The 25,219-nt window shown below is 45.3% G+C and overlaps 1 protein-coding gene across 1 annotated transcript in view; it reads left to right on the top strand.

Moving 5' to 3' along the window:
• cwf19l2 (CWF19 like cell cycle control factor 2) overlaps positions 1–25,219 on the top strand; it is a 265,425-nt gene that overhangs the window by 118,025 nt on the left and 122,181 nt on the right. Inside the window, exon 8 of the mRNA XM_070891309.1 lies at positions 1,745–2,556. Coding sequence (XP_070747410.1) covers positions 1,745–2,556 — 812 coding nt within the window. The remainder of the gene's footprint in view (positions 1–1,744; positions 2,557–25,219) is intronic.

The raw sequence follows: 25,219 nt of genomic DNA, 5'->3' as shown, positions 1-25,219 counted from the left end.
TTTTAATAGGCCCCATCTCTCTCCTTATCTCGATCTTTGGTTTGGACTCTAGTTCTGTGTTAAGGTGATAACTCTGCTGGTAGCCTCAGTCAGAGCTGATCTGTAATTGGACTTAACATGTCAAAACCAGCCTATACAGACTGACCTGAATAAAACCGAAAGATCGCACATCGGGCAGTGGGCTCAGTGTTTGGGGCACTACTCACAGGACACATTGTTCGAAGCCCCGCTCAGCACCTACGTTTCGTGACCACTCCCTGGGCTCAGACTCAATAAAGCAGATATTCCATAGAATGATAGAAAATTCAGCACAGGTGGAAGCCATTCGGCCACCAGTGTCTGTGTAGAGTGCTGATGCTCTCTACTGTAACTTCATTCCCAGATCCTTTTATATTCCTCTTTAATCATTTATCTCATTCCCTTTTAAATATTGGTCTAGTTTGCCTCAATAGCCACATAGTGAGGTATCCCATGGTCTAATAGCTCTAAGTTCAAGTACCTCCTTTCTTCCTTTCCCCTTGGTTCTTCCAGTGAGAATCCTCAGTCTCTGCCACAGTAAAGTCCCCAGGTTTCACTCACCCCGTTACTGGCTTCTCACTCTATTGATCCCCACTTCCAACTCTTTCCCCAGTCTCCATCTCTCCCAGAGACCCATTCCACCGTCTCCCATCTCTCCCAAAGCCCATAATCCACAGTTTCCTTCTCTCTCCGATTCCCAATTCCCGGGGTCTCCCTTGATTGCCGACCCCCGAGACCCCCTTTACTGCTGACTCCCCAGACGCTCGCGGTCCGCCAGGTCCCCTAATTGCTGACTTCTGAGCTCCCTCTGACTCCCGACCCTGACGGTTTTTGACACTCCGGCTGGTTCCTGCTCTACAGTGGTGGATGTTGTTACCGGGCTGGAGGTGGGAAGTTACACTACACAGTGGAACCTCATGCAACTGGCACCTGAATGAAAACTGAAGGTGAGGTAGAGCAGTGTCCCAGAGACTAGTTCATTCACCCTGCACAGGGATAGACTGCAGCGCCAACATGCATGCACGATTTTGCGATATAACTAACTTTTCTCCTGAGTTGCCAGCAGCAGCGCTTGGGAAAGGAACCTCCGATTTCGGGAGACTTTAGTTGAAACCGGGAGGGTTAGGAACCATATGCTTAACCAGTGGCTCAGCAGGATTTTTGTAGGTGCATTCTGATTGGATGTTCAGTTGTGCTTGAATTCTTACAACTTTGATCGTACATTAAACGCACTATTAAAAATAGTACATTCCTAAAAAAGAAGTATTAGACTGGCCAGAATAGAAAAGTAGCTTTCATTAATTTTTTGAGCACAAAATATTATTCCACCACCCGTTTAAGTGTTATCACAAACTACACAATTAAAAAGATCTATCAAAAACAGCAATCTCTTCTTGCATCAGAAACAGATTGAGAGCCACAGAGTATGCAGCAGATAACTTCAACTGAGGCCATTTATATTAGTTATTTTGCATCAGTGTGAATGGCTTTCATCTTCCAGCTGGACACTAAGCTGTACATCTGATGGATCTGAAAACAGTATTCTAGGAAAGTATTTATGTGCATTTGTACTTGTGGGAATTATAGTGACAGGTGAAAAGTGATCTTATCAGATGAATTGTTTTTATTGCAAAGAATTTCGACTTTAGAATGAATGATAATAAAAGCAATCACAATACAAAGATTTAATGATGGTGAATGTTTTTATTTCCCCCCTCCCCTTTAGTCTATGGATGTATTCCAGCGGAAGCTACAAGAAGCCGAAAAAGTTGCAGCATCAAAATATCAAAAAGGCAGCGATAAGAATCGGCGAGAGAGTTGGAATAAAACAAGAAACTGGAATTCTGATCAAAATGATTGGAAAGAATATGGTTCTGAAAGGAAACTGAGTGGAGACAATGACAGATACAGGGAAGGTGACAGAGATACTGAAAGAGAGAGATCAAAGAAAAGTTTCCAGGACCAATTCAAGCAAAATGAAAGGAAAGATATTACTGATCGATACAGAGACAGATACAAGTCCAGTGACAGGGAGGTAGAAGTGGAGCATGGCAAAGATATATATACAGATAAAAGTGGAGAAATTAATAGAACCAGAGAAGAAAAACATAAACAGAGAGGACAAAGAAATAGTAGTGCCAGAGGTTTAGAAAGTGACCATTTTCATGATCGGGAGAAAGAGAAATCTTTATCCTTAAACAATTTAAAATCTAAATTTATGAAGCCTGTGGATATACAAAGTGCTAGCAGCAAATGGATTACCAGTTCTCTAAGCTCCTCTAACCACACGCCAGAATTTCACGGTTGCCATAGTAGTTTTCAAGAACCAGACAATGATGGTGATAGAATATCAACATGGTGCAGAACCAATAGTGGAGACAAACCACCAGAAGAGCCCACATCATTAGCACCTCCGAGCAGTGTTTCAGAACATGAAGGAACCCCAAAAGCCAAGGACAAATGGACAGAGACCAAGCCCAGAGAAAACAGTCCTGTGCAAGCAGAATCTTCACTCGACCAACAGAAGTCAAGTTTAAGGTAGGTGTTATAAGATCCAGAGGGACCCTGGTTCCGAATGATTCAAAGTTAACCCGTATTGGTGGCAGTTATTTAACCTTATTCAGCATAAACAAGACTTCAAATATTACAGTATTTGAGCAGCAGTTTACAGAGTATAATTGAGAATTATATCACCCTGTTATGCTCTGGGTAGAAGTCGTGACTGAGTAGACAGCACCCCGTGTCTCTTGTCTCTCATCTGTCTTTCGAGTGACCTCTGGATTCTTCCTGAAATTTTCTACCCTTACTGAAATATTCTATATTTTGTGGCTGTCGCGATCTCCTTCTTATACCTTTACTCACATTCAAAACCTATGGAATCTTACTGAACCAATCACTGGTTTACACTCAATTCCCCCAAATCCAATCATGAAGATGCCGCATTCACGGCAGGTTCTGGTCTTATGACCCCCCCCCTCCCACATCATCTGTTTTTGACCATCAAAACTCATCTGAGGTAGCTATGGCAACAGAAAAGAACATGTCTCCATACTGTAGAGATACACACCCTTGCTAGCCTGTTGTTGGCCGAAGTGGAGGAAGAGCATCCAGGAGGGCACCGAGCACCTCGAGTCTCATCACCAAGAGCATGCAGAAATCAAACGCAGGCAGCGGAAGGAGTGTGTGGCAAACCAGGCTCCCTACTCACGCTTTCCTTCAACCACTGTCTGCCCCACCTGTGACAGAGACTGTAATTCCCGCATTGGACTGTACAGCCCACCTGAGAACTCACTTTTGGAATAGAAGTCTTCCTTGATTTTGAGGGACTGCCTATGATGATAGTCTGTGAAAAGCCTATAGAGCTAGACTTTCGGCATCATTCCGCCCATTTACCGCCGAAAAGCACTTTACCGCCCAAAACAGTGTTTAAATGGAAACTACCGCCCATGTATCGCCCATATACCACCGGCGGTAAATTCAGCAGTCAATTACAGCCGGCGATGAGCAAAATCGCCCGCCCATTTTATTTTCTGAAATCTGATGCCATTGCTCGTGTACGACCCAAAAGAGTGTTTATAATGGAAATTACCGCCCAAATTATTGTCGAGCGCTAAATTCGGCAATTCGCCCAAATACAACCCAAATTACCATCCGCCCAAAAAAACGCTCAGAAAAAGCTGCACTCACCTGACCTTAACCCGGCGATATGGATGCCATGTTGTAAATCGGATGACGTTAAAGAAAAGGCTGCTTCAAGTTGTGGGAGCATTAAAGTAATTTGTGAGTGATTTTAAGGGTGTTTTAAAATCTTAAAAATTATTTGAGCACATTGTGGTCAATTTTGCGTACATTTGTGGTTGTTTAAGGACAATTCAAGAATTTTGAAGAAAGATTAGGGCATTTAAAGTATGGGGCCTGTCATTTCTCAGCCAATATTGATGACTACTCACATGGTGCAGACTAGAGATGGGAGAAAGTTCATTGAAGAGCATTATGTGCCCAAAGAGGTGACAGATTACTGAGGAGAAGGAGACCTTACACCCAATGCATTTGCAGGGAGCAGTGTTCATACCTGCACCTATTCAAAACAACGTGTGTTAGAAGGCAGCACTTCCGAAAAGAGGTCATCAGTGAGATATGCCAGCTAATTAAGGGAGACCTGCAGCCGACCAGCAACATCAAGATTGTACTGCCCGTTGAGGTTAAGGTTACCGCGGCACTTTCCTTCTATGTATCGGGCTCCTTTCAGGCCTCAGCTGGCGACATTTGCTGCATCTCTCAGCACGCCACACGTTGCTGCATTTGCCAGGTGACTGAAGCCCTTTACGCGCACAGGATGGGCTTTATTAACTTCTCTATGATCAGGGAGGCAATTTTTCAGGGAGCATTCATGATGCGCACATCTTGTGTGAGAGCACTGTCTCCAACCTTTTTAAGAGTAAGCCACAAGGTCAGTGCTGGATGCTAGGTGACAAAGGATACGGCCTCACTACCTGGCTCTTGACCCCAACCCACCGCCCCCCGTAAGCCCCAGACAGATACCGAGCATTGCTGCAATCAAAGTCATATAGCCACACACAATATCGTCAAGAAGACAGTTGGAGTGCTGAAGCAGCGCTTAAGATGCCTGGCACACTCTTGAGGCAGCCTACAATACCACCCTGAGCAGGTCGCTGAGTTCATTGCGGTGTGCTGCATGTTGCATACTTAGCTATCAGGAGGGGACAGGAATTGCCAGATGGGACTGCCGGTCCACCTCAGGAGAGAGGGGAGGCAGAAGAGGAGGATAAGGACCTCGAGGAGGACAATCAGCCTGGCTATGAAGCATGCCACCCCCCCCTCCACCCCCCCACACCACGGGAGAAGCCCCATGGCAGTTACGCAACTGCAAAACTGTTGCGTCAGCAGCTCATAAATGAACGCTTTGCGTGAAGTTACATTGATGACAGTTACATTACGTTACGTGTCATCCTGGCCATTGTTTGCAACCCTATTATTGATTTTGATAGTGTTCTTAATTCCCTCCAAAATCTTCAATTTAAAAACAATGGCGTCTTTTAGTGCAGATTTGTCAATGTGCGCTGGTTTTCTTAAGTGTTTACATTAGAGACAGCAGTGCTTGCAGTTAGTTTGGAAGTAACTTCCATATATCCCCACTCAAGCACTCTGTCTCAAGATAACAAGAATGGGTTAAGTCTGAGCCTCTGAAAGGCAAAATCTTAAGTCCAAATCATCACCATGATGTAATTTTTGATGTCTTTAAAAATTCTTAAAACTGCTGGATCTCTTGCTCGGCATCAATATTCATGCGGTGGCTACCTATTTATATAAAAAAAAGAAAATGGGTATTCCATTGTGGCTCTGCTTAAGAGCCCAAAGGGTTAATTTTCCAATTCATAATTTCCTTCTATAAATTTAGCAATATAAAAGTTGTTGCTTTTACATTTTTTAAAAAGCTGTCAGCAAAAAGGGTTAAATCCTTTATAGGTTTATAAGAAGGCGGAGTAAAATATTGTCAGACGCATGCAATTGCGTCACTTCACACAAATTTCTAAAAATCTTTACCAATCGAAAAAGAACCAAGCGACAATTTACTTTTTCCAAGTCTTTGTACCATCAAAATTTTCTTAGGAATTATAAAATCCATTAAAACAGCAAAAATCATTAATAGCATCACGATTAACTTTATTTTATCTGTCTAATGTATTTAATCAAAATAGCATGTGCTTACAAAAACCGAGTAAATTACGTCATCTTTCTCTTTTCTTGAGGTAATTTGCCAAATGAATGTTTAAAAATACTGTAGAAAAAAAAACTGGTGTAAAATGAGTTTTCACATTTAATCAAATCAAAGTGCTTTGGAAAGTTTAAATTAAGTACCAGGCACCATAGCAACTGGAACTCCAGGGCTAAATCTTATCTTTTTTAAGCAAATAGCCCCTGATTTACAGTTGCACGCCCCAGTCAAAATACATACACACCAGCGTCTTTAACTTAAAATGTAAGTTGCAAAGTTCTTCCCACTTCTAGGTGCATAATCTTAAATTGAAATGAAGATACTTAATCAACCACATTCATGCAACTTAGAAATATTGATCCCAGTAATGGGTTATGAACTCCAAGGGTGCCAATTTATTTTACGTGATATTCCCAGGTCACGAGCCTGTACATACTGGTTTAATCAGTTCAAAAATCAAAAACATGACTCCAGTATCTCTCAAGTACCTCGCATGTATACATACATTAATCATTTAACAAACTTAAAACAGTACGCCTCTGTAGAAAAGATATAATTAAAAATGTTTAATACTTCCAACATGAAAGATAAGACTACATAGGTTTAAATGGCTTTTAGCTTTGTGCACAGAACAATGGGTGGAGCTAAAACAAACCTAACAGACAGTTTTTTAAAGACAGACTTCCAGACAAAATAAATACTGTAACTTCTTAAGCATTCATAGTCAGGAAAACTTCAAAACTTCAACACACACTTTCACACAAACTGAAATTCCAGCATCATTCAAGGTTCCTTTCACTCCATAACTCTCATGTTTTACTTTACTTGATGGCATATACCATCTGTTTCAGTGCTGTTTTTAACTGCTATCTCAGCAGCTTGTTTTGGCTCTAACTCACTGTTCTTTTCCTTTAATTGCGTTGCTACCACAGCCCCTGTCTGGAGTTGGGTCAGCATTCAGCTTAGAGCACCATTCCTGGTTTCTAGTTGCTGGCGTTTTTTTTCCCTCTACTATTTTCTGTGCTTCCAAGTGTTACCCTTCTTTTGTTCTTTGTGCTTCTAAATGTTTCTCTTCTCTTTACCAGGCTGGGCTCAGAAATAGGCTGCATTGTCTAATTTCGCCTTTCCCAGAGACACTTGGTTCTGGACCCACTCTATTGCCTTCTGGTATGAGTCTCCTTCCGAACTCATCAGCAATGATACTAAATCAATTACAAATGATTTTCTGAACTCTTTATCCCTGGCATGTTCAAATTTTGTCAAACCTGCCACTGCTATTAATTTGTCGCTATTGCTACTGGTAGGTCGCAGTGTCCTACACGCCTCAAGGATTCCCTTCCTTAACTGGCTAGGTCGCGCGAACTACATCAGTCCTAGGATCTTATCTGTACTGAATAGTTTGAGAGAATCAACTGTCAATCAACATCCTGACTTAGGCTTGCCAATTTATAAGATGCCAGAGGAACCCTGGTTCTGAATGATTCGAAGTTAACCTGTATTGATGACAGTGATTTAACTTTATTTAGCACAAGCAAGACTTAATACATGACAGTATTCGACCAAAACATACAGAGTATAATTGAGAATGCTATCACCCCGTTATGTTCTGGGTAGAAGTCGTGACTGTGAATAGGCTGCACACTGTGTCTCTTGTCTCATCTCTCATTTGTCTCTCTCTCTCTCTCTCTCTCTCTCTCAAGTGTCCCCTGGATTCTTCCTGAAATCTTCTATTTTGTGGCTGTCGAGACCCCCTTCTCTTATACCCTTACTATCATTCAGAACCATATTACGAAATCAATCACTGGCTTACAGCCAATTTCCCAAAATCCAATCATGAAGGTGCCATGTCCATGGCATCTTTGCTTTTGCAAGTTCTGGTCTTACGGCCTCATAGAAACATAGACATAGAAAATAGGTGCAGGAGTAGGCCATTCGGCCCTTCGAGCCTGCACCACCATTCAATAAGATCATGGCTGATCATTCACCTCAGTACCCCTTTCCTGCTTTCTCTCCATACCCCTTGATCCCTTTAGCCGTAAGGACCATATCCAACTCCCTCTTGAATATATCTAACGAACTGGCATCAACAATTCTCTGCGGCAGAGAATTCTACAGGTTAACAACTCTGAGTGAAGAAGTTTCTCCTCATCTCGGTCCTAAATGGCTTACCCCTTATCCTTAGACTGTGACCCCTGGTTCGGGACTTCCCCCAACATCGGGAACATTCTTCCTGCATCTAACCTGTCCAGTCCTGTCAGAATTTTATATGTTTCTATGAGATCCCCTCTCATTCTTCTAAACTGCAGTGAATACAGGCCCAGTCAATCCAGTCTCTCCTCATATGTCAGTCCTGCCATCCTGGGAATGAGTCTGGTGAAACTTCGCTGCACTCCCTCAATAGCATGAACGTCCTTCCTCAGATTAGGAGACCAAAACTGAACACAATATTCCAGGTGAGGCCTCACCAAGGTTTTGTACAACTGCAGTAAGACTTCCCTGCTCCTATACTCAAATCCCCTAGCTATGAAGGCCAACATGCCATTTGCCGCCTTCACTGCCTGCTGAACCTGCATGCCAACCTTCAATGACTGATGTACCATGACACCCAAGTCTTGTTGCACCTCCCCTTTTCCGAATCTGCCGCCATTCAGATAATATTCTGCCTTCATGTTTTTGCCACCAAAGTGGATAACCTCACATTTATCTACATTATACTGCATCTGCTATGCGTTTGCCCACTCATCTAACCTGTCCAAGTCACCCTGCAGCCTCTTAGCATCCTCCTCACAACTCACACCACCACCCAGCTTAGTGTCATCTGCAAACTTGGAGATATTACTCTCAATTCCTTCATCTAAATCATTGATGTATATTGTAAATAGCTGGGGTCCCAGCACTGAGCCCTGCGGCACACCACTGCTCACTGCCTGCCATTATGCTTCCTGTCTGCCAACAAGTTCTCTATCCATGTCTATACATTACCCCCAATACCATGTGCTTTAATTTTGCACACCATTCTCTTGTGTGCTACTTTGTCAAAAGCCTTTTGAAAGTCCAAATACACCACATCCACTGGTTCTCCCTTTTCCACTCTCCAAAAATTCTATAAGATTTGTCGAGCATGATTTCCCTTTCATAAATCCATGCTGACTTGGACCGATCCTGTCACTGCTTTCCAAATGCGCTGCTATTTCATCTTTAATAATTGATTCCAACATTTTCCCCACTACTGATGTCAGGCTATAATTCTCCGTTTTCTCTCTCCCTCTTTTTTTTTTTTAAAAGTGGTGTTGCATTAGCTACCTTCCAGTCCATAGGAACTGATCCAGAGTCGATAGACTGTTGGAAAATGATCACCAATGCATCCACTATTTCTAGGGCCACTTCCTTAAGTACTCTGGGATGCAGACGATCAGGCCCTGGGGATTTATCGGCCTTCAATCCCTACAATTTCCCTAACACAATTTCCTGACTAATAAGGATTTCCTTCAGTTCCTCCTTCTCGCTAGACCCTCTGTCCACTAGTATTTCCGGAAGGTTATTTATGTCTTCCTTCGTGAAGACAGAACCAAAGTATTTGTTCAATTGGTCTGTCATTTCTTTGTTCCCCATTATAAATTCACCTGATTCTGACTGCAAGGGACCTACGTTTGTCTTCGCTAATCTTTTTCTCTTCACATATCTATAGAAGCTTTTGCAGTCAGTTTTTATGTTCCCTGCAAGCTTCCTCTCATACTCTTATTTTCCCCTCCTAATTAAACCCTTTGTCCTCCTCTGCTGAATTCTAAATTTCTCCCAGTTCTCAGGTTTGCTGCTTTTTCTGGCCAATTTATATGCCTCTTGGATTTAACACTATTTCTAATTTCCCTTGTTAGCCACGGTTGAGCCACCTTCCCCGTTTTATTTTTACTCCAGACAGGGACGTACAATTGTTGAAGTTTATCCATGTGCTCTTTAAATGTTTGCCATTGCCTATCTACCGTCAACCCTTTAAGTATCATTCGCCAGTCTATTCTCGTCAATTCATGTCTCATACCATCAAAGTTACCATTTCTTAAGATCAGGACCCTAGTCTCTGAAATAACTCTGAAATCACTCTCCATCTTAATAACAAATTCTACCATATTATGGTCACTCTTCCTCAAGGGGCCTCGCACAACATGATTGCTAATTAGCCTTTTCTCGTTACACATCACCTAGTCTAGGATGGCCAGCCCTCCAGTTGGTTCCTCGACATATTGGTCTAGAAAACCATCCCTAATACAATCCAGGAAATCCTCCTCCACCGTATTGCTACCAGTTTGATTAGCCCAATCTATATGTAGATTAAAGTCACCCATCTGTTTTTGACCATCAAAACTCATAGCTGGGGTAGTTATGGTGACACAAAAGAACATGTCTCCATACTGTGGAGATATGCGCCCTTACTGGTCCTATGGGGGAGAAATTTGGTTGTTTAGCGTCAGAGAGGGGTGCTAAGGTGCCGCTAAACACCTACTGCCCGAGCTCCGGGCTATGACAGCCTGCTGCAAACTTGATTGGTGGTTTAGCGGCGGCACTGGTGACTTGATGACGTCCAGAGTGTGCAACGCCCCCTTTGTGACGCGTTTCCGAAATTGGCTGCTTTCGTCTGCCGTAGCGCCTGGTGCCACTCCCGACGGGGAAGCAGATGGTGCACAGTGAATCCCGGGATGATATCGCAGGGAATAAAGAGGTAAGTGTTGAGTCAAATTTTTAACAATTACTTGCTTCTCTTACCCTGGGAAGGCTGTTGGTCGCCTCCCTTCCATTTTTTTGCATGTTTCACATGATCAACCTCACCTCCTTTTCAGGCGCCATGATGCTGGTATCCGAGTGCCTCAAGTTGAGAAGCGCTACTGCCCCATGATGGGCCTTCAGCGCCCTGAGAGGCTTGTGCAACATTTCCCTAAGAGCCCCACTCTCCTCTTGGGGCGATACAACTGAATATCCCTCTTTGAGGCGGTACACATCGCCCGACGTTAAAGGTAGCGACCCAGCAGCGTTACCGCCTCAAAGCGGGCGATACTGAATTTCTAGCCCATGTTTTAGCTCACTGCCGGACATCATAACATTCCGGCACAGTTTCAGCTGCAACTGACCTTGGTTCCCACAGCTACCTCCACTCTATGCCTCATCCTTACTGTTGGCTAATATCCAACTTTCGTTAATTCACGCAACAGCTTCCCTGTTTGACTAAGAGCCCTCATTTTCACGCCAGGCTGTCTGGGTTACGGCTTACTCGCGTAAAGGGTTACATGTCTAATATAATTCAGATTATCATTGCATACAGTTAATGATTACAGACTTTTATATTTAATTTTTACATACAATTATAAATCCATTACTGCTAATTATAAATCCATTACTGCTGATTATATCAGTAACATAACAACATAACAAATAGGAGCAGGAGTAGGCCATACGGCCCCTTGAGCCTGCTGCGCCACTCAATAAGATCATGGCGGATCATCGACCTCAACTCCACTTTCCCGCCCAATCTCCATATCCCTTGATTCCCCTAGACCCCAAAAATCTATATCTCAGCCTTGAATATATTCGGAGACTCAGCATCCACAGCCCTCTGGGGCAGAGAATTCCAAAGATTAACAACCCTCTGAGTGAAGAACTTCCCCATATATTTGTCTTAAATGGCTTATCCCTTATCCTGAGACTGTGCCCCTTAGTTCTAGACACTCCAGCCAGGGGAAACAACCTCTCAGCATCTATCCTGTCAGTCCCCTTCAGAATCTTGTATGTTTCGATGAGATCGCCTCTCATTCTTCTAAACTCCAGAGAGTATAGGCCCATTCCACACAATCTCTCATCATAGGAATCAATCTAGTACATCTTTGTTGCACTGCCTCCAAGGCAAGTATATCCTTCCTTAGATAAGGAGACCAAAACTGTGCACCGTACTCCAAGTGTGGTCTCACCAAGGCCCTATACATTTGTAGAAAGACTTCATTACTCTTATACTCTAACCCCTTGCAATAAAGGACAAAATGCCATTTGCCTTCCTTATTGCTTGCTGTACCTGCATGCTAGCTTTCTGACTTTCATGCCCAAGGACACCCAAGTCTCCCTGAACAACAACATTTAAAAGTTTCTCACCACTTAAAAAATATTTTGTTTTTTTATTCTTCCTACCAAAGTGAATAACCTCACATTTCCCTACATTATACTCCATCTGCCACCTTACTACCCACTCACTTAGTCTATATCCCTTTGCAGATGCTTTGTGTTCTCCTCACAGCTTACTGTCCCACCTAGCTTTGTATCATCAGAAAATTTAGATACATTACACTCGGTCCCTTCATGAACTCATTGAATGGCGGTGCAGGCTCGAAGGGCCGAATGGCTTACTCCTGCACCTATTGGCTATGTTTCCATGTTTCTATGTTTCAATGTTTCATCTAGGGCATTAATATAGATTGTAAATAGCTGAGGCCCCAGCACTGATTCCTGCGGCACCCCACTAGTTACAGCCTGCCAACCTGAAAAAGACCCGTTTATCCCTACTCTTTTCTGTCCGTTAACCAATCCTCTATCCATGCTTAATACATTACCTCCAATCCCATCAGCCCTTATCTTGTGTAATAATATTTTATGTGGGACCTTATCAAATGCATTTTGAAAATCCAAATATACTACATCCTGTACTGATTCTACTTCCTGATCTTCCAAGCCAAGATCCTTTCTCTGCACTGTCCTTGTGTCATTCTTTTTATCAGCGCTACCCCCGCCGCCCCCCCCCCCCCGCCCATTACCATTCTTCCTGTCTTTTCGAAATGTGAAGTACCCTGGAACATTTAGTTCCCAACCTTGGTCACCTTGCAACCACATCTCTATAATCATCATCATTGACGATCCCTCAAACGAGGATGACTTGCTTCCATATGAGTTCGCAGATGTTTCAATGAAGGACCCAATATTCCAGTCCTGAACTCCAGGGGTGGAAGATGTCTGTGTGGATTTTTTTAACGTGTGGTGACCGTTGCACATCAGCCACCACACGGGCTTGATAGAGCTAGGCCTTTATCCAATGGCAAGGGTTAGCCAGGACGAATGGAGTCCTGCTCTGCTGTACAGACCTAGTGCGCACACATATCGCAGTGTGGGCTGGCCCGTGCTGCCCCTGGGTCCTCGGCTCTTCTGGGCCCCGTACCCCCATTCGCTGCACCTCCGCCACAAACATTCACCACATCCTCGCCACGATCTCCTGGTAAAGCAGGGGAGTGGGAAGGACGTGGCGGAGGTTTGGTGAGTGATTGCGGCCGAGATTCGGTGGATGATCGTGGCGGAGATCCGAATTCTATGAACACGGCCTCACTGAGTAAGGTGTGGGGTAAACAGCGAAGAAGGGAACAGGATGGAAAACACAGGAGGGGGCGCATTCACGGCTCGGCAACTCTCTCCGCTTAGAAACTATTTGCTGGGTGAACATTCTGAGTGTGGTTCCCATCAATCATTGCTGACGGGGGCAAGTTTAGTTCTGGGTGTGTGCCGCTGCTTGGTACTGATAACGACTCGGTCTAAACAGACACTTCCGCCACTTATCTACAGGACACCAGCGGACCGGTTCTGTGAGTGACCCACTGACCTGTGTTCAGGGAAGGGGGGTGAGGGCGATCAGTAAACATTAACCGACCTCTTCTGGTTCTGAGCCCCTCGCACAGCTCTGCTAATCAGTAAGAGCGACTGGAAGTTCAACTGTGAAACTGTAATGGGGAATGTTCCACATAATGGTTAAAGTATAGCGAGAAGTGACACATATTTTATATACACAGATATATATAGCGAGAGAGAGAGACAGACAGAGATATAGACAGACAGAGTGGTTGTTTAAATTTCATTAGTGCAGGGGTTATACATGTTCACCCGTTGCTTTTGTTACATAGAAACATAGAAAATAAGTGCAGGAGTAGGCCATTCGGCCCTTTGAGCCTGCACCGCCATTCAATGAGTTCATGGCTGAACACGCAACTTCAGTACCCCATTCCTGCTTTCTCGCCATACCCCTTGATCCCCCTAGTAGCAAGGACTACATCTAACTCCTTTTTGAATATATTTAGTGAATTGGCCTCAACAACTTTCTGTGGTAGAGAATGCCACAGGTTCACCACTCTCTGGGTGAAGAAGTTTCTCCTCACCTCGGTCCTAAATGGCTTACCCCTTATCCTTAGACTGTGACCCCTGGTTCTGGACTTCCCCAACATTGGGAACATTCTTCCTGCATCTAACCTGTCTAAACCCGTCAGAATTTTAAACGTTTCTATGAGATCCCCTCTCATTCTTCTGAACTCCAGTGAATACAAGCCCAGTTGATCCATTCTTTCTTGATATGTCAGTCCCGCCATCCCGGGAATCAGTCCGGTGAACCCTCGCTGCACTCCCTCAGTAGCAAGAATGTCCTTCCTCAAGTTAGGAGACCTAAGTTGCCTCCAGACTCAACAATTCCAACGCTCCCCCGGCCGGCCTCCCACACCCCGCCCTACGTAAACTAGAGGTGATTCAAAACTCGGCTGCCCGTGTCCTAACCTGCACCATGTCCTGCTCACCCATCACCCCTGCGCTCACTGACCCACATTGGCTTCCGGTCAAGCAATGCCTCAATTTCAAAACTCTCATCTTTGTTTACAAATCCCTCCATGGCCTCATCCCTCCCCATCTCTATAATCTCCTCTATCCCCACAACCCCCTGAGATGTCTGCGCTCCTCTAATTCTGCCCTCTTCAGTATCTCTAATTATAATCGCTCAACCATTGGTGACCGAGCCTTCTGTTGCCGAGGCCCCAAGCTCTGGAATTCCCTGCCTAAACCTCTCCGCCTCTCTTTCCTCCTTCAAGACGTTCCTTAAAACCCACCTCTTTGGCCAAGCTTTTGGTCACGTGCCCTAATTTCTCCTTATGCGACTCGGTGTCAAATTTTTTATCTCACAATATTCCTATGAAGGGCCTTGGGATGCTTCACTACGTTAAAGGCGCAAAATAAATACAAGTTGTTATAAGAACATAAGAATTAGTAACAGAAGTAGGCCATCTAGCCCCTCGAGCCTGCTCCGCCATTCAATAAGATCATGGCTGATCTGGCCGTGGACTCAGCTCTATGTACCCACCCGCTCCCCATAAGCCTTAATTACCTTATTGGTTAAAAATTTATCTATCTGTGATTTGAATACATTCAATGAGCTAGTCTCAACTGCTTCCTTGGGCAGAGAATTCCACAGATTCACAACCCTCTGGGAGAAGAAATTCCTTCTCAACTCGGTTTTAAATTGGCTCCCCCGTATTTTGAGGCTGTGCCCCCTAGTTCTAGTCTCCCCGACCAGTGGAAACAACCTCTCTGCCTCTATCTTGTCTATCCCTTTCATTATTTTAAATGTTTCTATAAGATCACCCCTCATCCTTCTGAACTCCAATGAGTAAAGACCCAGTCTACTCAATCTATCATCATAAGGTAGCCCCCTCATCTCCGGAATCAGCCTAGTGAATCGTCTCTGTACCCCCTCCAAAGCTAGTATATCCTTCCTTAAGTAAGGTGACCAAAACTGCACGCAGTACTCCAGGTGTGGCCTCACCAGTACCCTGTACAGTTGCAGCAGGACCTCCCTGCTTTTGTACTCCATCCCTCTCGCAATGAAGGCCAACATTCCATTCGCCTTCCTGATTACCTGCTGCACCTGCAAACTAACTTTTTGGGATTCATGCACAAGGACCCCCAGGTCCCTCTGCACCGCAGCATGTTGTAATTTCTCCCCTTTCAAACAATATTCCCTTTTACTGTTTTTTCCCCAAGGTGGATAACCTCACATTTTCCGACATTGTATTCCATCTGCCAAACCTTAGCCCATTCGCTTAACCTATCTAAATCTCTTTGCAGCCTCTCTGTGTCCTCACTAATCCGCTTTCCCACTAATCTTTGTGTCATCTGCAAATTTTGTTGCACTACACTCTGTCCCCTCTTCCAGATCATCTATGTATATTGTAAACAGTTGTGGTCCCAGCACCGATCCCTGTGGCACACCACTAACCACCGATTTCCAACCCGAAAAGGACCCATTTATCCCGACTCTCTGCTTTCTGTTAGCCAGCCAATTCTCGATCCATGCTAATACATTTCCTCTGACTCCGCGTACCTTTATCTTCTGCAGTAACCTTTTGTGTGGCACCTTATCGAATGCCTTTTGGAAATCTAAATACACCACATCCATTGGTACACCTCTATCCACCATGCTCGTTATATCCTCAAAGAATTCCAGTAAATTAGTTACACATGATTTCCCCTTCATGAATCCATGTTGCGTCTGCTTGATTGCACTATTCCTATCTAGATGTCCCGCTATTTCTTCCTTAATGATAGCTTCAAGCATTTTCCCCACTACAGATGTTAAACTAACCGGCCTATAGTTACCTGCCTTTTGTCTGCCTCCTTTTTTAAACAGAGACGTTACATTAGCTGCTTTCCAATCCGCTGGTACCTCCCCAGAGTCCAGAAAATTTTGGTAGATTATAACGAATGCATCTGCTATAACTTCCGCCATCTCTTTTAATACCCTGGGTTGCATTTCATCAGGACCAGGGGACTTGTCTACCTTGAGTCCCATTAGCCTGTCCAGCACTTACCCCCCTAGTGATAGTGATTGTCTCAAGGTGCTCCCTTCCCACATTCCCGTGACCAGCAATTTTTGGCATGGTTTTTGGGTTAGGGTTAGCGTTAGAGTTAGGCCGAGAGCTTAAACAATTATTTTGCTTCGGTCTTCCACTGTGAAGACCGAAGCAAAATAATTGTTTAAGGTCTCGGCCATTTCCACATTTCCCATTATTAAATTCCCCCTTCTCATCTTCTAAGGGACCAACGTTTACTTTAGTCACTCTCTTCCGTTTTATATATCGGTAAAAGCTTTTACTATCTGTTTTTATGTTTTGTGCAAGTTTACTTTCGTAATCTATCTTTCCTTTATTGCTTTCATAGTCATTCTTTGCTGTCGCTTAAAATTTTCCCAATCTTCTAGTTTCTCACTAACCTTGGCCACCTTATACGCATTGGTTTTTAATTTGATACTCTCCTTTATTTCCTTGGTTATTCACGGCTGGTTATCCCTTCTCTTACCGCCCTTCTTCTTCACTGGAATATATTTTTGTTGAGCACTATGAAAGAGCTCCTGAAAAGTCCTCCACTGTTCCTCAATTGTGCCACCGTTTAGTCTCTGTTCCCAGTTTACTTTTGCTAACTCTGCCCTCATCCCACTGTAGTCCCCTTTGTTTAAGCATAGTATGCTCGTTTGAGACACTACTTCCTCACCCTCAATCTGTATTACAAATTCAACCATACTGTGATCACTCATTCCGAGAGAATCTTTTACTGGGAGATCGTTTATTATTCCTGTCTCATTACACAGGACCAGATCTTAGATAGCTTGCTCCCTTGTAGGTTCTGTAACATACTGTTCCAAGAAACGATCCCGTATGCATTCTATGAATTCTTCCTCAAGGCTACCCGGTGCGATTTGATTTGACCAATCGATATGTAGGTTAAAATCCCCCATGATTACTGCCGTTCCTTTTTCACATGCCTCTATTATTCCCTTGATTATTGTCCGCCCCACCGTGAAGTTATTATTTGGGGGCCTATAAACTACGCCCACCAGTGACTTTTCCCCCTACTATCTCTAATCTCCACCCACAATGATTCAACATTTTGCTCATTAGAGCCAATATCGTCTCTCACAACTGCCCTGATATCATCCTTTATTAACAGAGCTACCCCACCTCCTTTCCCTTCTTGTTTATCCTTCCGAATTGTCAGATACCCCTGTATGTTTAATTCCCAGTCTTGGCCCCCCGCAACCACATTTTTGTAATGGCCACCAAATCATACCCATTTGTAATGATTTGTGCCGTCAACTCATTTACTTTATTTTGAATGCTGCGTGCGTTTCGGTAGAGTGTTTTAATACTAGTTTTTAAACCATGATTTTTAGTTTTGACCTCTCCTGCAGCCCCTTTATATTCATACATATTGTCCCTTCCTATCACCTTGTGGTTTACACTTACCCCAGTGCTACTCTGCTCTGTTGCCTCCTGCCTTTTGCATTCTTTCTTGGAGTCCTGTTCATCTCCACTCTCACCCACTCTAACTAACTCAGAGTCCTCTCCTGGGTTCCGAATACTCCTCGCATTGAGGCACCGAGCTTTCATGCTTGCCTTTTTATTACACTTTGACCCTTTAGAATTTTGCTGTACAGTGGCCCTTTTTGTTTTTTGCCTTGGGTTTCTCTGCCCTCCACTTTTACTCATCTCCTTTCTGTCTTTTGCTTCTGTCTCCATTTTGTTTCTCTCTGTCTCCCTGCGTTGGTTCCCATCCCCCTGCCATATTAGTTTAACTGCTCCCCAATAGCACTAGCAAACACTCCCCCTAGGACATTGGTTCCAGTCCTGCCCAGGTGCAGACCGTCCGGTTTGTACTGGTCCCACCTCCCATCTCCCCCTGAACCGGTTCCAATGCCCCAGGAATTTGAATCCCTCCCTGCTGCACCACTGCTCAAGCCACGTATTCTTACTGCTGCAGGTACAACACTAATACTCTGTAATGGCTATTAGAATGAAACCCATTTATCTCTATTTGTGCCACTAGTTCGTCTACCTTGTTACAAATGCTCCATGCATTCAGATAAAGAGCCTTTTCATTTAATTTTTTACCATTATTCCCTCCTTTGACCTTATTTCCTGCTGCACTGCTTCCATTAAACTCTCTGTCCCTTCCTGTCACACTATGCTTATTTTTACCCAAATTGCTACACTGCTCTATTGCATTGACCTTTCTCTTTTTAGATATCTACATTTTCCTCACCTGACCCCACCCCTCCCCATTTTTTTTAGTTTAAAGCCCTATCTACAGCTCGAGTTATTCGATTCGCCAGGACGCTGGTCCCAGCCCGGTTTAAGTGGAGCCCATCCCGACGGAACAGCTCCCTCATTCCCCAGTGCTGATGCCAGGGTCCCATGAATTGAAACCCCTTTATCCCACACCACTCTTTGAGCCTCGCATTTAACTCTCTGATCTGCTTGACCCTATGCCAATTTGCGGGTGGCTTGGGTAGTAATCCAGAGATTATTACCCTTGAGGTTCTGTTAATTTAGTCCCTAGCTCCTCAAACTCCATTAGCAGAACCTCATTCTTAGTTCTACCTATGTCATTGGTTCTTACATGTACCATGACAACTGGATCATCCCCCGTCCCCCCCCCCCCCCCCTCCAAATTTCTCTCCAGCCTCGAGGAGATATCCTTAAACCTTGCACCGGGCAGGCAACACACCCTGTCGTGGCTGTAGAGAACAATATCCCCTGACTGTAGTGTCCCCTACCACTACCACATTCCTTCCTTCTCCCCCCACTTGGATGGCCCCCTGTACCATGGTGCCATGGTCAGTTTGCCCATCCTCCCAGCAGCCCTTTTCCTCATCCATACAGGGAACAAGTACCTTGTACCTGTTGGACAGGGTCAAGGGCTGAGGCTCCTCCATCACTGCGTCCTGGGTCCCTATACATTCCTGTCTCGCAGTCACACCCTCCTGTCTGACCATTGATTAACTCTAAAGTACGCTTGAACCTTAAGGGTGTGACTGCCTCCTGAACTAAAGTTAGTAAAACAAGTATTGAAAAAAAAACTGATCCATGATAATCTTATATTGTACTTCAATAAATAAGGAGGCTTAAGTGCAATTTTCCTTTGGTTCATATTTCTATTATGAGTTATGACATGCCAGTGCCAGAAAGCACTCTTGTGACTACAGCAATAGGCTTAGCGCTGATTCAACTGTATACTAGTCGAATTACATAAAATGTTTTAAATGACTGCTGATTGGGAGCGGTATGCTGCAGAAATAATATATTATTGTACATCTGAGTTAAAGTTAGGATGACGGGTGAAAGCATCATCTAGCACTGGCATGTAATTTCTGAGTGTTATGTTCTGATAATCATTACAGGAATCAGGTAATTTCCGTATCCATCCTCAAATGTTGGAATTGAAAAATTGAAACATCTTAAGTGTTGTGTATCTGTAAAGCATGCACTCTCATGTTCCGCCACCAGGGAGTGCATCCCCTGAAGTACTGTATATAAGCCGGCCCCTGAGGCCTGTTCTCTCTGGTGTGTCTTAATAAAGACTGAGGTCACTGTTACTTTAACCTCCCTCTGTGCAATCTCATCTGTGTTAGAAACACAATAACTGGCGACGAGTATACGAATCGAACGCAAAGATGCAGCAAACTGTGGGCATCCTGGAGAAGTTCTCGGAGGGTGAGGACTGGGAAGCCGATGTCGAACGGCTAGACCAGTACTTTGTAGCCAACGAGCTGGACGGAGAAGGAAGCGCTGCAAAAAGGAGAGCGGTCCTCCTCACAGTATGGTGAAACCCACAGATAAGTTGTATGAGGAGTTGTGTACACTTGTTCGGGAGCATCTTAACCCGAGGGAGAGTGTGCTGATGGCGAGGTATCAGTTCTACACGTGCCAGCGATCTGAAGGTCAGGAAGTGGCGAGCTAAGGCGACTTGCAGGACAATGTGAGTTTGGTGGCTACCTGGAGCAGATGCTCAGACTTTTTTATACTGGGCATTGGCCACGAGACCATCCTACGAAAACTTTTGATTGTAGAGACACCGACCCTCGGTCAGGCCATTGCGATAGCACAGGCGTTTATGTCCACCAGTGATAACACCAAACAAATCTCTCAGCACACAAGTGCGAGCAATGTTCATAAATTAACTGGAACTGTGTTTGCGAGCAGAAATGTACAAGGCAGAAACCACGAATCTGCAACTGCCAGCAGGCCTCAGGTGACCCACATGACTGAGTCCACAACAAAGGATGAATGTTGGCATTGTGGAGGCTTCCATTCAGCCTATTCATGCCGCTTCAAAGGGTATGTTTGCAAGAGCTGTGGAACAATGGGGCACCTCCAACGAGCTGCAAGCTCTGCAAAACCTGCTAACCACCACGTGGCAGAGGAAGATCAGTCCATGGTGGATCAAGGCAATTTCGAGCCTCAGAGAGGAGGCAGATGCTGAAGTACACGGGGTGTACACGTTTTCGACAAAATGTCCATCTATAATGCTAAATGTAAAATGTAATGGCTTAGCCGTAGCCATGGAACTGGAAACTGGCGCTAGCCAATCCATCATGAGTAAAAAGATGTTTGAGAGACGGTGGTGCAACAAGGCACTCGGACCAGCCCTGACCCCATCCACACGAAACTGAGAACGTACACCAAAGAGCTCATCACTGTCCTGGGCAGCGCCAGGGTCTAGGTCACCTACGAGGGCACGGTGCACAAACTGCCACTCTGGATTGTCCCGGGCACTGCTTGGAAGGAGCTGGCTGGGCAAAATCCGCTGGAACTGGGATGACATCGAGTGCTATCACATGTCGATGAGGCCTCATGTACCCAGGTTCTTAACAAATTTCCTTCCCTTTTTGAGCCAGGCATTAGAAACTTTTCCGGGGCGAAGGTGCGGATCCACTTGGTCCCAGAGGCACGACCCATTCGCCACAAGGCACGAGCGGTACCTCACATGATGAGGGAGAGAGTGGAAATCGAGCTGGACAAGTTGCAACGCGAGGGCATCATCTCCCCAGTGGAATTCAGCAAGTGGTCCAGCCCGATTGTTCCAGTACTCAAAAGTGATGGCACGGTGAGGATTTGCGGCGATTATAAAGTAACTATTAATCGTTTCTCGCTACAGGACCAATACCCGCTACCTAAGGCGGACGACCTATTTGCGACGCTGGCAGGAGGCAAGACGTTCACCAAGCTCGACTTGACTTCGACCTACCTGACGCAAGAGCTGGAGGTGTCCTCGAAGGGCCTCACCTGCATCAACACGCATAAGGGACTGTTTGTCTACAACAGATGCCCATTTGGAATTCGGTCAGCTACAGCGATCTTCCAGAGAAACATGGAGAGCCTACTCAAGTCGGTACCACGCATGGTGGTTTTTCAGGGACACATATTGGTCACGGGTTGGGACACCGTCGAGCACCTACAAAACCTGGAGGAGGTCCTCCAGTGACTGGATCGCGTAGGGCTGCGGCTGAAGAGGTCGAAATGCATCTTCATGGCAACAGAAATTGAGTTTTTGGAGAGAAAGATCACGGCGGATGGCATTTGGCCCACAGACGCCAAGACAGAGGCTATCAGGAACGCGCCCAGGCCACAGAACGTCACGGAGCTGCGGTCATTCCTGGGACTCCAAAACTATTTTGGTAACTTCCTATCGGGGTTAAGCACTCTCTTAGAGCCCCCACCATGTGTTATTGCGTAAAGGTGAGAACTGGGTATGGGGAAAAAACCAAGCAATTGCTTTTGAGAAAGCCAGAAACATTTTATGCTCCAACAAGCTGCTTGTATTGTATAACCGGTGTCAAAGACTTGTGCTAGCATGTGATGCGTCGTTGTATGGAGTCGGGTGTGTATTACAACAAGCTAACGTTGTGGGGAAGTTGCAACCTGTCACCTATGTCTCCAGGAGCTTGTCTAAGGCCGAGAGGGCCTACAGCATGATTGAGAAAGAGGCATTAGCCTGTGTGTTCGGGGTAAAGAAAATGCATCAATACCTGTTTGCCCTCAAATTTGAGCTGGAAACCGATCACAAGCCCCTCATATCACTGTTCGCTGAAAACAAGGGGATAAATACTAATGCCTCAGCCTGCATACAAAGGTGGGCACTCGCGCTATCAGCGTATAACTATACCATCCGCCACAGGCCAGGCACCGAGAACTGTGCCGATGCTCTCAGTCGGCTACCATTGCCCACCACGGGGGTGGAAATGGCGCAGCCCGCAGACTTGTTGGTCATGGAAGCATTTGAAAATGATAAATTACCCGTCATGGCCCGCCAGATTAGGACTTGGACCAGCCAAGATCCTCTGCTGTTCCTAGTAAAAAAACTGTGTACTGCGTGGGAGCTGGGCCAGCATCCCCGTTGAAATGCAAGACTTAATCAAGCCATTCCAACAGCGAAAGTACGAGCTGTCCATTCAGACAGACTGCCTATTGTGAGGTAACCGCATAGTGCTACCCAAAAAGGGCAGGGAGACGTTCATCTCGGATCTCCACAGCACACACCCGGGTTTAGTAATGATGAAAGCGATAGCCAGATCCCATGTGTGGTGGCCCGGTATCGACTCTGACTTAGAGTCCTGTGTACGGCAATGCAGCGTGTGTGCTCAGTTGAGCAACGTGCCCAGAGAGGCACCACTAAGTTTGTGGTCCTGGCCCTCCAAACCATCGTCGAGGATCCATGTCGATTATGCAGGCCTGTTTCTCGGTAAAATGTTCCTGGTGGTGGTGGATGCTTTTTCAAAATGGATTGAATGCGAAATAATGTCAGGAAGCACCGCCACTGCCACCATTGAAAGCCTGAGGGCCATGTTTGCCACCCACGGCCTGCCTGACATACTGGTCAGTGACAACGGACCATGTTTCACCAGTGCCGAATTTAAAGAATTCATGACCCGCAATGGGATCAAACATGTGACCTTGGCCCTATTTAAACCAGCCTCCAATGGGCAGGCAGAGCGGGCAATACAAACAATCAAACAGAGCCTTAAACAAGTCACAGAAAGCTCACTCCAAACCTGCCTGTCCTAAGTACTGCTCAGCTGCTGTACGAGACCCCACTCGCTCACAGGGGTGCCTCCGGCTGAGCTGCTCATGAAAGAGACATTTAAAACCAGACTCTCGCTGGTTCACCCCAACCTGCATGATCAGGTAGAGAGCAGGCGGCAGCAACAAAATGTAAACGATGGTCGCGCCACTGTGTCACGGGAAATTGATCTGAATGACCCTGTGTATGTGCTAAACTATGGACATGGTCCCAAGTGGATCGCGGGCACGGTGATAGCTAAAGAAGGGAGTAGGGTGTTTGTAGTCAAACTGGACAATGGACAAATTTGCAGAAAGCACCTGGACCAAGCGAGGCTGCGGTTCACAGACTGCCCTGAATAACCCACAGCAGACATCACCTTTTTCGAGCCCACAACACACACCCAAAGGATCAACGACACCACCCCGGACCAGGAAATCGAACCCATCCAAGCCCAGCAAGGCCAGGCTCACCCAGCAGCCCTGCAGGGCCAACAACACGCCAGCCCAGCGAGGGCACAGCCAACAAACCAGAACAGACATTTGTACCGAGGCGGTCCACCAGGGAAAGAAAGGCTCCCGACCACCTCACCTTGTAAATAGTTTTACTTTGACTTTGGGAGGTGTGATGTGCATCTGTAAAGCATGCACTCCCATGTTCCACCACCAGGAAGCGCATCCTCTAAAGTCCCAAGGGATCCCAGCATCCCTTGGGAGCACTGTATATAAGCCGGCCTCTAAGGCCTGTTCCCCTCTCCGGAGTGTCTTAATAAAGACCGAGGTCACTGTTACTTTAACCTCCCTGTGTGCAGTGTCATCTGTGTTAGGAGCACAATACTAAGAAGTTAAATTGAACCTGTTTCCCCACCATTGTGGCTCAGCTCATAAATACATGTTAGGATTATGTTTTTAAGATGCTCCAGGTTAGTGGCTGAGGCAGTGATTTTGTCTCCAATTCAGGTGGCCCAGCTTTAAAACACAGCCTTGACTAATATTCAAATTTGGATGTCTTTAAGACGAGTTTTGGTAGGTTGTTTTTGTTTGCCACATGATTGCAGAACAAAGTGGGGAAGATTTTCTTGTTCCTGTGCCTGGACAGATTCGATTACCTGGACACAGTGGCCTGGATTTTGCTGGCGCTCAGAGGGCAGGTTCAGAGGTGGGTCCACTGTCAAAATATAAAAGATTGACAGCGGGGTGGTATCCCACTGTGAACCCGCCTCCGTGTCAGTTTTCCAAGTGCTGGGTCTGCCTGCGCTTTACAGACCCGACTCCAAGCAGCGGGCAAGCCAATTGAAATAGTTAAGAGATTGTTAAAAGGTACTTAAATAGCAGTTTACCATCTACTTACCATTTTTCCAGCTTTTTGATGAGTTTCACAGTGCTTGGGGATAAGTAAGTAGGTTGGGTTTTCAATGACTCATCATTCCTATGAATAGGTGACAGCTGCAAAAGTGGTATTAAAGCTACCATTTTACACATGTTCACTTTCCAACATTAGAAGTTGGAGCCTTCAGGATTTGGAATACACTTTTCAGCTTTAGGAAAGTTGGAAGTGTTTGGAGTAAATTCTCTATCCACTTTACCTCCTTGGAGCAACCTCTCTCGCCATTGACAGATTGCTTCTATCATACTAACTTCAGCTGGCATCTATTCCAGCAGCATTGATGCCCTTGAAAAAAATCTCAGTCCTCAGAATCCCACCGCGATCAGCCCCGACATCACTAGGCACACCAGCATCACCAACAACAACACCAACCTTCTCCGCAATCACCTGATGCTGCATAAGACCACAGGG

This window comes from Pristiophorus japonicus, chromosome 10, assembly GCF_044704955.1.
Source record: "Pristiophorus japonicus isolate sPriJap1 chromosome 10, sPriJap1.hap1, whole genome shotgun sequence".
NCBI lineage: Eukaryota > Metazoa > Chordata > Chondrichthyes > Pristiophoridae > Pristiophorus > Pristiophorus japonicus.
The sequence above is the reverse complement of the archived record's forward strand: the minus strand, read 5'-3'. Positions and strand labels throughout refer to the sequence as shown.